This window comes from Ornithodoros turicata, chromosome 1 (assembly GCF_037126465.1).
Source record: "Ornithodoros turicata isolate Travis chromosome 1, ASM3712646v1, whole genome shotgun sequence".
Classification (NCBI taxonomy): domain Eukaryota; kingdom Metazoa; phylum Arthropoda; class Arachnida; order Ixodida; family Argasidae; genus Ornithodoros; species Ornithodoros turicata.
The window spans coordinates 189,293,718-189,306,213 of record NC_088201.1 but is presented as its reverse complement, the minus strand read 5'-3'; the positions used below and the strand labels follow the sequence as shown (position 1 = coordinate 189,306,213).

General features: G+C 48.5%; 2 protein-coding genes and 1 long non-coding RNA gene across 3 annotated transcripts in view; 1 reads left to right on the top strand and 2 right to left on the bottom strand.

Moving 5' to 3' along the window:
• Window positions 1–12,496, bottom strand: part of LOC135374369 (uncharacterized) — a 63,819-nt gene that overhangs the window by 34,561 nt on the left and 16,762 nt on the right. The window lies entirely within an intron of this gene.
• Window positions 2,336–3,307, top strand: LOC135379148 (uncharacterized). Its single transcript, XM_064612398.1, has 2 exons — window positions 2,336–3,112; window positions 3,171–3,307. The coding sequence occupies exons 1-2, from the start codon at window positions 2,458–2,460 to the stop codon at window positions 3,305–3,307; spliced, it is 792 nt and encodes a 263-aa protein (XP_064468468.1). The 5' UTR covers window positions 2,336–2,457.
• Window positions 4,901–7,209, bottom strand: LOC135379147 (uncharacterized; the record flags this gene model as incomplete). The annotated part of the gene is made up of 2 exons (XM_064612397.1): window positions 7,075–7,209; window positions 4,901–5,440 (listed from the first exon to the last, which is right to left on the bottom strand). Coding segments are annotated over exons 1-2 (675 nt in total), but the record flags the coding sequence as incomplete, so codon positions are not given.

Here is a 12,496-nt window from a genome sequence, read left to right as displayed (position 1 = left end):
GTAACATGATCTGTGGCCACGGCGGGAAACAAGCACGGACTGCAGGGCATGTTGCGTCCATTCTCTGTATTCAAGCTCTCAGTGCCCTGTAGTACCCACGTGAGATAATTGAATTTTTCGAACCTCGACATGGGCGATTCCTCCTTCACGCCCGCCGTACATAGCAACGTTCGCGGCGCCCGTATCCCTAAAAAATATGATCCACAGCATTTCTCCATGCGATATCAGTCTCGTAATCGCAGAGCAACGTTTCCGTGAACGCTAAAAAGTACTCTGTTCGCCTTAAAACTTGCCCAGACCGACCCACACTTGTGATTCTTATAACATCGCTGCGGATTCCGGGCAGCGCTTGCTCTCATGTCACGTGACATCCCAGTGTGGCTCACAAACTGCAAAGCTCCGCCGTATTTGGGCGGGGAAAACTCGTTGGATAACATTGTCCATGTCAAAAGTTTGGCGGCGCACGGGTGGTATCAGGAGGAGCCTATACACCATTTTTTTAGGGTCAATGGGAGAAGGGGAGAATAGCCTGGAACCAGCTCCTTGCGGAGCTCCTTTCCTCCTCTCGGGCTGTGAAATGTGGGCGTAGATAGGGCACCTGCCAGCCTTTCTCGGTTACGTGCGTGAGAATTAAGTATTTTTTCGACGCTTCAGTGAAGTGACAGCAACGTGGTCAGGATGTGGCATGTCATACGCTCACGAGGGATCGTCTGGGCACCATTGTGTCGTTTTTGGGTGCACTAATAACCAGCGAAAATGTAAACTGCTTTCGCAAGAGGTCTGCACTGAGCATAATGTCCGGCGGGATAGCTGTGGTTGCGGCATGTTTGCGCTGCATCGTTTCCCGGCTGACGAGCAGCTTCCACAGCAATGGTTGGTATCCATCAACAGGAAGAACTTCGAGCCATCGTCTTCTTCGGCGCGTGTGTGCTCGAATCACTTTGTTGACGGAAAGCGTACTCCGTTGAATCCGGTCCCCATGCTGCAGATGGGGTACGCGAGGAAGGTTGGTGAACGGCGTGTTCGATGTTCCCTCGGTAATGCTGCGTTTCCACGTTTGTGGACATTTTCAGGTGTTAGTAGGAAGACGGCGCCTTGTCAGAGTGAGCTACGAACCACCAAAAAAGAAGGTATGTTTATTCGACCTTTGGAATAGATCGGACCGTTGCAGTTTATGCTAATGATTCGTACTACAGCAAAAAGTAACGCCAATGGTGCAAAAGAAAGGAATCGGGAGCGGAGGTACAGCAGATGAAGCGTTGCCTCAAGTTGTCCAGTGCGAACCTGAAGGCCACATTGACAGCTGCGACATGGAGGTTAGATATTACACGTGATCATTGCCTTCCTATTCCTGTGATTTCCTCTGACAGAAAATGTATTTAATTGCCATCTAGCTCCCGTGCCCACATAGAGAAGAAAGTGCGCAACCTGATGTGTCCTCACTAAGTGAACTACAAATACAATACCGGGAAGGTTTCCAGGAAGCCGCAGCGACAAATTCTTGCAACACACAGGTTGGTTCCAGTGACCCATCACAATGAGTAAAAACAATGTTGCAACCAGTAACCAGTTACAATGTTGCAACCAGTAGCTTCTCTAAGCTCACCCAGTAGTGACACTGGAAGTCTGAATAATGATCTTTGGTAATTATTAGGAGGCTGCATCTGAAGCACTGGAGGATACAGACGATCCCATTGAAACAGTAAGTCTGGCATCGTATCTGGTCTACATCAGGACGATGTTTTGAATAGGTAGTGGAAAGCACTTCAGTGCAGATGCTTGAAAATGGTCTTTATGCTAAAAAGTGACGACCAGAACCGTGTCACTGATGCGCATAAGTTTCTTCACTTAGTCTCCTGTGAAGACTCCAGCATCCTTTGAGCAAACGTACCACGTGGCAGCTAATGAAACCGTTCCCTTCTCTGCTTCTGCTGTTCAGGTTGGTATATTTCTACAGATACTGTGACAACTGCACATGTTTCATATCAAACTGATTATATCTGAGGTCCAAGTTACTAATCAGTGCTGTTGCATCACGATAACACTCTTATGGCCTAATCTCATATTCTACCAGGACACACCGACACAGCTCATGGCAGAAGATTTAGAAGGTACCGATACCAGAAGAGAGGTATGTAGAATGGGTTTAATGGAATTTGCTTGCGACGTCATGCAGCATCCATGTGTAACACCGTATCTTACATAATTTGTTGCATGCATAGTCCCAAGAAGCCAGGAAGTCTAACTGAACCGAAAACTATTACTTTTGGCTGAACCGGCCGAATAATATTTTCAGTTAGACTCTCTGCAAGAAAGAGGGACTTATGAATTTTGTTTGGCAAATTGTTCCATTTCTTATCGGGACATTTCTTTCTACCAAAGGGAGTCCTTGGCAGCTCATCTGGTGATCATGTATATGCCAAGTCAGCACTTCACCACAGTCCCCAGAGGCATGTCATGACCCATGACATGACACCTGATGATATACAGTTCTACACTGGGCTCTCACATGAGGTTTTCATCAACTTGGTGCGTGCTGTTTCAGTAGTTGACCACAAGAAAGGGAGGCAGCTTACCCTGGAGGACCAGGTACTGCTAACCTTGATGAGGTTACGGCTGGGACTATTGCTTGGGCACCTCTCTAGGATATTTAAGGTGTCTGTGACCTGTGTTAGTATGACAATCATTCGTACAGTGAACAAACTGTGCAAGGTGATGGAGCACATTGTTATGTGGCTGCCTGCTTCTTACATACAAAATAGCATGCCTGAAAGCTTCAAGGAGAATGGATACAGTAGTACAACGTGTATCATAGAGTGCACAGGAGTTCCTCTGCAGCGACCAAAGAAACTGATGGCCCGAGCCCAAACGTACAGTGCATACAAGGCAAACAACACCATCAAGTTTCTGACTGCTATTGCCCCAAATGGGTTCATAATGTTTGTCTCGCAAGCATATGGTGGCAGGGCGTCCGACAAGTACATTATGAGGGACTCTGGAATAGAGGAGAAGCTTTCCAGAGGCGATGAAGTAATGGCAGACAGAGGGTTTTCTCTTAGCCTTCATTTGCAGGTTGAAGGTGTGAAGCTGAACGTACCTGCTTTCACAAAAGGTAAGTGACTTTTCTCTTTTGGTGAGACCATCTGTTTCATAGAAATCGACCTCTTCAGGGAAAAAACAGCTCAGTGAGAAGGAAGTCACAGCAACAAGGAGGATTGCGTCTGTGCGAATTCACGTTGAGCGGGCAATTAATCGGATCAAGACATACCGAATCCTGCAGCATCCCTTGCCAATCAAGTCCAAGTAATTAATCAGCAAGATTGTTTTTGTTTGTGCAGGTTTGTGCAACCTTAAGCCTCCACTAATTAGAGGCCGTGAAACTGAAGCTGAATAATGTAATAAAAGCAAAATGTTGCAGTATCCTTTGAAATTGTGTCAGCCTTACTCGGTCACAGAAAATGAAAGACAATTTATAAAAATCTACAATAGTGTGCACTAAATGTTTCAGATTGTCGGTAAAGCACTACTCAACACCATGTCTAGCAAGAAGCGAAAGCACTAGAGTTTTGTTATTGCCTTGTACATGGCGCTTACATTCCATTCTTCATTTTGATGCCTTTGTTCAATAATCGGTAGCAATGCACAGAAGTAGAATTTTCTGAGGCGCACAACTGTCCGAGATAAAAATGCGGCATCAAGTGGCACTTTGACAAGTACATCCGTCACTTCCCCACTGCTACTGGCTGTCCATACATAAAAGTAACATTGTCTCCTTCCGGAGCACATCATCTGGAACTGCACCTGGGAATAGTACCCATTTGGACCGTTTTGTACAAGCACATACTCATTCGCACTGGACAGTTTTACGTCGTACTTTCCTTTCTCAATCAGCATCCTGCAGTTGTCGACATGTGGGCACTTTATCTCCAGGATTGCATTGTCCGACTCAATGACACCATCCGGCGATGCCGCTAGCCAAGGGTAGTCCTCGCTCACAAAGATGCCACAGCGGGTTACTGCAAGCCCTGTCTTCCTAACGAAGTGGTCACGAGCAACACTTTCGCGTCGTTTGCCATGATTTGTGGCAGCATTCCCAAAGAATGATGGTGCCACAATGCTTTTTGCTGCCTTCTCAAATGGAGTGGATTCTTTCTTTGGCACTTTTCTGATATTTGAGGCAGTCATCACTCAGGCGGCGTGCTTCAAACCAAAGCTCAGTGTCTTGACTCCGTGTACGGCTTTCAAGTGCCTCCGCAGCAGAACACGAGAGGACAACAAAATTGTTGAAAAACATGTCGCATGGTGCACAATCGTGTGGCAGATCACTTCCTCTGTCATGGTTTCCATGGTTTCCAGCTGTTTCATTCTGGCACGGCTCAACTGCTAGCGACTGGATGACTTGTTCCGGTGTTTGGGGTGGAGCATGGAGCGTGTGGTACAGCAGAGTCCCTGAGAGCAAGCAAACAAAACAAAAAATACATTAATAGTGGAGCGACATATAATGCAAAGTAATAGGACATTGCAGCATGCTACTGCAAGACATAATGAAGTCACAGACTGGTTACAGCAAATTTTTCACCTCAAACCCTCATCACAGCAAAGTCGCCAGGGCTAGTCAAAGTGTTTTAAAACCAGAGGCAGCAGTGTCAGTAGATTACGATGGAAGGAAGATGTTGAAAACAAGCCGGTAAAAGGAAACGTAAGGAACACAAAGGTAGGGACAAGGAAGGACAGTACATTAACAAATTAAGAGAGCACTATTCTCCACATGCGGTACGAAGCAACCATAAGGTTTGATATTACTCAAATTACCTTTCGTATTAAATAGAAATGAGACCGGTGAGGTCCTGACAAATTCTGAAAATTTCTTCTCTCCCATCGGTGGGTCGGTTGCAGCTCTCTGACGTTTGTCTTTTGGCACATCACTGTCAACCGTCCGCTTTTGTAGCCTGAATGTAATGTCTTGTAATACGGCTGGCTCGACATTCCGCTTTGTGCCTCGGTTCCATTCTATGGTGGTGTCTGTACACGAAATACCTGTCAGGCCTTTCGACACAGCGAGGTCAACCTTCCACAGAATTGCACCGATGTGGCTGCACACCTTGGCTTGGCCAGCCATGCATGTGCACCCAGCAGTCACAACCATGCCGCTGTATTTTGCACAGGCCCAGGAACAGTGCGGTTTGTTGCTGACTGACTGGAACGGCCTCACTTTGCCTTTCACGTACACGGTATCATTGTTGATTCTGTGTGCCATCAATTTGTCGACCCAGCCGCACTGCAGGTAGTTATAAGATTCCAGGCTCTTGTACGCCTTGGCTTCTTGCAGATCACACGCTTTCGACTGCAGGAGGTAGCAAATGATATCTGCGGACGTGATGCTCGGCCAGAGTTTCATGTCCTCGCTCCATTCCTTGATATCGTCGGGGTGTGCGTAGTGCTAGCCATCAAAATCACACATAAAAATAAGTGTCATCAAAGAGCAATCACATCGTGACCGGTATACTAAGTTGTTATAGGATAATTTATTGACGGTAACAACATACAACACACCCGAGACACTACCATGTACTGTACGAAGTTTTCGTCATTCCCACTACCGGCTAGCAAGGGCCGCTAATAGCTTAAGGGGACATTCATCCTTACATGATGAACACAAAAAACCGAAGGCAATACGGGAAACTAAGACGACAGCAAAATCCAAATTTTCACACGCAGGAAAGAAGAATCTTATTCAATCACCAGCCTGATCATTGACTTTGTTGATCCCAACTTCTCAAAGCTCAACGTTAGGTTACATACAGACGCACGATTTTGGGACAGATGCCAGCATGTGTACTATCTTTGCCGGATATTTGACGTGCATAAGCAGAAGCAAAGTCTCACCTGCAATCGTAAGTGGCGTCTTTGGAGCCAACGATCCCGACGAGGTCGAAGCCATGCCGTCATAAAAAGTTGCCCAAAGCAGCTTTTATTGCCGATTAACAACAATGTCGAACAACAAACAGCGGAAATGTTAGACAACCAACAGTTAACAACAATAACAAAACAGTAAATAGAAACAACGAGTCCGTAAATCAGGAAACTATGAAGCGCGAACACGAAGGAACACAGGCCCAGCGGGGATTCTAACAGCCCAGTATGGAGGAGCCGCTAGACGTCGTTAACGTCGCCTTGGAAGAACAACATGGCGACCCACAGCGGCCGATTTGTAAAACGGTGTATAGGTGGTGCGCGAACTCCGTTCTCTAGAATCCTACTATATTATCTCTATGTAGATGGGTAGAAATCCAGCGAACCGGTAGAATGTAGGAAGGAGTTGCCTCAGGACAGAAGCCGCCGATATTTCGAACAGAGACTGTTCTTCTTCTGGGCCCAGAAGAAGAACAGTCTCTGTTCGAAATATCAGCGGCTTCTGTCCTGAGGCAACTCCTTCCTATATTATCTCTATGGCTTTCACCACGTTTGTGAACGACTGCTTACGGAAGGGTGGGGGGGGGGCATCCCTCCCGCCGTCGATGTCTGAGGGGCTTATTACACTCCTCTGCAAGGACCAGTCAAAGCGCATGGATTTGCACGCTTGGCGGTCTATTACTCTGCTCAACGCAGATTATAAAGCCGTCGCACAGTGTTTCGTCGCGACTTTAGCCTGAATTCCCCGGCATCCTCGGCAGCAGCCAAGCAGCTTGCATGGAAGGATGTTCGACGCAGCTTCACGGGCTTACTTTGCATGACTTGATACAGTGGGTGATCGATCGTAATGTGTGTTAACACTAGACCAGGAGAAAGCTTTCGATCACCCTATTCGTCTTTACCTGTTTGAGGTGTTGTGTACTGCGCGCCTCCTGCGCGTTTTTGGAACGAAAATTAAAACCCTGTATAGGGCACCCGAATCACGGGTGATAGTTAACGGTTTTTTGAGTGACTCCTTTCCTATCGAGCGCGGCATAAGGCAGGGATGCCCTCATCGTCCGCTCTGTATGTACTATGCATCGAGCCGTTGCTCCAACGTGTTTGTTGTGACTCTCGCATCGCGTGCACGCCGCTCCCTGGTGCCCCAGTGTGTGTTCCCACCTTCGCGTACGCGGACGACGTAACTGTCGTCGTTCCGAACGAATCGTCCGTGCACCGTGTGATTGCCATCTGCAGGGAGTGTTGTGCCGCAAGTGGAGCGCAGCTCAACATCGACACGTGTGCCGTTTTACCCATCGTGGGAAACTTCGATGGTGCAGTGAACCAAGTGAAAGTGCTCGGTTTTCTATTCGGGCGTCGCGGTCTACTCTCCAGCACGTAGATTCCTGTTACTGACACTCTGAGTGAACGGGTGAGCCTGTACAACCAATTACAGACTTCCCTCGCCGCTCGTGCCAACATTGTGTGCAGCCTACTCTTCTCAGTAGTGACTTACATCGCAAGCCTACTGATAGTGCCACGTCGCACGCGTGTTCGAGTGCACTCGGAAATCTACAGTATTTTCTGCGGTTTTGCTGTTGACCAGCTCCCCCGCGTTATTGTGCAACTACCTCGCGATGCAGGCAGGTGGGGCATATCCGATCTTACCGTGGTTGCTCTCGCCCTTCACGGCTTCACCTGCGCTGGACGCTGCGCGCCCTTGACAGCGACAACCCCCTGACCACTACTTTAACCCGCTTCTTCCTAGGTTGTTTGACGTCCCCCTGTCGCACACCGTGCCGCGGGCTGGATTTTTATGCAGACGCGATGTCCGTGATACGGACTCCCTCCCGTGGCTGTGATGTGGGCGTACTCCGGCTCCCCCTGCGGTGCCGGCTTGGCGTCTTTTAACGGCCCCGTTCTTGGATTCCAGCCGCGCATCGTTCATGTGGAGACTGGCGCATGGCATTGTGCGTATCCGGGGGCAATCGCTCCTCCGAACCCCTGTGACACACCGTTGCCCGCTATGCGGAAGCGTAGAGACACTACTACAAGCCTACACAGACTAATTACTTCCGGCTGCTCTCCTTCGGCGCGCTGCTGACGTGTTCCAGGTACGGGGAATCCCCTTCTTTTCTGCCCGCTTCCTCTCGCCTGTGCCTCCTCCCCGCCATGCGGAAGCGCAGTTTGTGCTTCTCATCGCGGAGATTGCCTACCAGACCAGCCGTGCGCGCACTGCTGCCGCACATCTTCGTCGTTACATGGGAATCATCCGTCGAGAGCTTCGGTTCAACCTGCTCCGGGAACTCCGCCGACTGGAACAGCAGCGAGACTTCTTCCACACGTGGTGTCACAGCCCCGTGATCTTTTCTTTCTCTCCCCCTGACATAACCATCCTGTACTAACCATGTGTTCATTTTTCTGTTTTTTCAGGTAAATCCTGCGTCCCGCAGCGCCCCCGCGCTGCACCTATCACCTTCCTGCACCTTAACTACTTTCACACTCCTGTGACCCGGCTCTAGACTCCAAAGTGCCACCCAATCGACCTTTCGTGAAGGGGCTGCCTCCCTGAGCCGGTTGTGATGACGAGTGTCCGACTTTGGCGTCGTTGTGCCTGACCCGTCAGGGTCAGCCACGCTGACACGAATCTGAAATGGCGAGGACGGGATCTTCTTATACCCTAGTTACACTAGCGCTCTCAACCACGGTTGAGTCGACCACGGTTGAACTCAACCGCGGTTGAGAGTGTTACACTGCAGCGCCAACTGTGGTCGACTTTCATCTGAGCTCCTCGCCGTCAGTTGACCGACTTAACTGACAGACAAGATGGCTGCCTCCAATGCGTCGTCGGCTGATTTTGCGATGGATCAAACGAAAAAGAAGCGTTTCGTCTGGTCGGATGCGATGACCAGGCATCTCCTAAACTTGTGGGAAGACAGTCTAGGGGCTTTGAGAAGCCAAAAAAGGAATGCTGTGATTTACGACCGGATCGCGTCAGCCCTAACCGACCCAGACAACCATTGCGAATTTTATACGTCCTGAGAACGTCGGATGAATGCCCAATAGGGCGATTCAAAAATATGCCCCAGAAAAGCACCGTGAACGCTGAAGGTGGGCTATTCCCTGAAGAGAGCGCGAGGGCTCGAGGAGGGAGGGGGCGAAAGCTCGGCAGCTGGCGCGTGAAGCTCCTCGAGCGTGGCGAGGGACGCCCAAGCCGAAGACAAGTCAAGATATGCTCATTCGCAAGTGGAGGCAATTGAAAGACGCATGTGTAACAGGCAACCCAGCCGAAAATCAAGGTGGAATTATTCTGCATGCGGTATGTTCCCGATTAGTCATTTCCATTGTGTGTTTTTGTGTGTTTCCATTGTGTGTTGTGACGTTGTTTTAAGAACGTTATATGGGTTAAGCGTTAAGCGTCCTGCTCCGGTGAACCAGAATATGACGCCTCACACGTTGGCGTTTTCTGCGTGTTCCTACTTTTGTGCTGGCGATATAGATATGTTTTCTCAAGTTTGCATACGCTTTTGGTTGCTATACGTGTTGAGGAAATTACATACGAGCAAAAAAGCGTTTGGCGATTTTGCCAGAAAACTAGTGATGCGCACAAGTGAACGCGGTGCGTGTATGTGGGTTTCTGATGGAGGCAACATTAATGTAAACATTAATGTGTGCACCCAGTTCATTCTTGAACCAATCCTTCATTACCTTGCACATTTAATGCACCTATATGCTGTGAGACGCTTCGTACATTGTGCGTTCTAGTCGCTTCGGATCGCAGTGTTGCTTGCATGAAGATCTTCTCAAACGGGCTTTTGAACAGTTACAGACGGATTGAGTGTGGTACCACGCATATTGTTGTTGCAGACGAACTTGAAACGCTTTCTGGAAAGTTATTTATTTATTTTTTTTTCAGAGCTCAGAGTTGGCATAGCGCTGCATGCGAAATTAGTGCGTTTTCTTTATCCTCTGTTCCTGTGTTTCAGGCTCGCATCCATCAATGCACAAGAAGTCGTCCACAATTTTGTCAACCCGTATGAATCGAATCCAGCAATCGTGCCCGCACCCACCCGCACCAACCCGTGTGTTGAACTGAAATCTAATGTAAGCACGTAAGCTAATCTAAGTAAATGTAAGCATATCGAAGTGATTTTCTACTAGCACATATAAAAATGCCGAAACACAAGGGAGTACGTGCCAGCCGCAAGGCACGCAAAATCACGAACAGGGTTATTGACCTCCTCAGTGAACCTGGGTCTTCATATGAACATCCTGAGCACGAAGGGATACAGAACTTACCATCCATCCAGCCGAGTCATGATGGTTCTTCAGAGGCAGCGATATGCAGTGAGGTTTCTCAAAGGTCTCTCAGCTACTTGTCGGGAGGAGAAAATAGTGGTGACATAGGACCTTCAGAACATCACGATAGCAGTACTGCAGGATCAGTTCCTGACGCTACCCCACAAGCACATAGCTACAACACATGCAGCAGCACCGCAGCTGTGCACACAAGCGGAGAATGCACTGAGGCAAATGACAACCCGGAAGCTTTTCGAGCACAACTCAAGGCTTGGGCAGTTAGGAACAATATCCCCCAGTCCTCTGTAACGTCCCTTTTGAAGGTCCTCAGGACTCATTCCTGCCTCGTGCACTTGCCAAGCGATGCTAGGACACTTCTGGCAACACCACGGGACAGCAAGATTTCTAGTAACGTGACGGACATGCAGCCTGGGCAGTACTGTCACTTCGGATTGGCTACGGGACTCAAAGCACAGTTAAGATATGTCAGCAGTGACCTCCCCCCAGCTCTCAGTTTAAGTTTCAGTGTTGATGGACTCCCTCTCTCAAAAAGCACGCGAAAGCAATTGTGGCCTATTCAGTGCTTGGTGAAGAACTGTGCTAGTCGACAGCCGTTCCATGATTATCTCCGTCAATTAGTATCAGAATTGCAGTGTATACTTCGAGATGGAATCCAGATTTCGCAACACGTTATTAAGATCCGCATTGTAAGTTTCATTTGCGATGCCCCAGCCAGAAGCTTCATCCTCATCACCAAAGGCCACACAGGATACTCTGGTTGCCTAAAATGCACTGTGGAGGGCGACTTTTTGCAAAACCGTGTTTGCTTCCCAACTTCACCAGGAATGTTGCGGACAGACTGCAGCTTTCGTCGTCAGGTTGATCCAGAACACCACAACGGTACTTCAATTCTGACCGAGCTTCCAATAGACTGCGTAGCTTGCATGCCTCTCGACTATATGCATTTAGTGTGTCTGGGTGTAATGAGGAAAATGCTTCATACATGGCTGGCTGGGCCACTGAGTGTCCGCTTAGGCCCTCGGCAGCATAACGTACTGTCAGATGCCATATCAAACTTAGCACCATACACACCAAGAGAGTTCAACCGAAAACCAAGGTCGCTGGATGACCTCGACCGCTGGAAGGCGACCGAGTTCCGTACGTTTCTCTTGTACATAGGGCCAGCAGTCTTACAGGGTATTCTATCACAGGAGCATTATGCCCACTTCCTTATTCTTCACTGCGCAATGCTCATCCTAACAAAGAAAGAACTATATGCAAGCCAGAACGACTACGCACGTTCTCTGCTGGAGCTCTTCGTGAAGAAGTTTTCATACCTGTACGGAGCAAGTCAAATCTCTTTTAATGTGCATTGCCTCTTGCACCTTGCGGACGATGCCAAAGTACATGGGCAGCTTGATGAATTCAGTGCCTTTCCATTTGAAAATTATATGCAGCATCTTAAATCGCAGCTGCGTAAGCCTGATGAGCACCATGTGTGGCTTCACAGTGTGTAATTTGACTATATATTTTGTGTTACTCATGCCTGAAGAAAAACACAGAGGGTACATGGGTCAAGACCCATAGCAATACATGCCACGTGATCCTCTGGTCTCCCTTCAATGACGGCCAATGTCTGCCCTGAGGGTTCCGGAAGCTTCGGGAAACACTTCTGTCAGTAATCGAAGTGACAAGAAGCTGCCTGTAGTGGCTCTTGAAGCAGCAAAAAATCCCATTTTATAGCAGCTTTTACAGTCTATGGAGCAGAGTATACAGACTCCTAACTTGCATGGGTCTAAGCACTGTTACACATAAGAAGCTTGCTGTTGGCATAAGATTGCGTAAAGCAGTACAATGGTATCCCACAAGAATTGAAAACCTTCCAAACACATTCATTTAGAGAAAGGACAACACACTAAATTTTACGTTGCGGGGATGTTGTGTTAAGTGTGTGGGAAGACAACACTGAAGAGAAAGAGAGGCACGTGCCAAGAGCACAGCTGGCAAGGCGAGAACGCTTCCAGCGGCTGTCACCTGCAGACAAGAGGCAGGATCGGACAGCTGAGCCAGGCACGGCAGAAACTGAAGGTTTTTGGTAGACTTCGGAAGGAGTACTTCTAGGGCATCGTTTGGGACTTCTCAGATATTGTTTGCAGCCATAATGTAACATACCATGTTGGTTGTGTTATGTTTTCAATGGCTTGGCCTCTCTCCTTTCGGGCCACTGGCAAAGGGTTTGGAACCATACGCGATTTTGTGAACACATCAAAGCCTCACATCCCACTGGGTACACACCAGTGTGCGC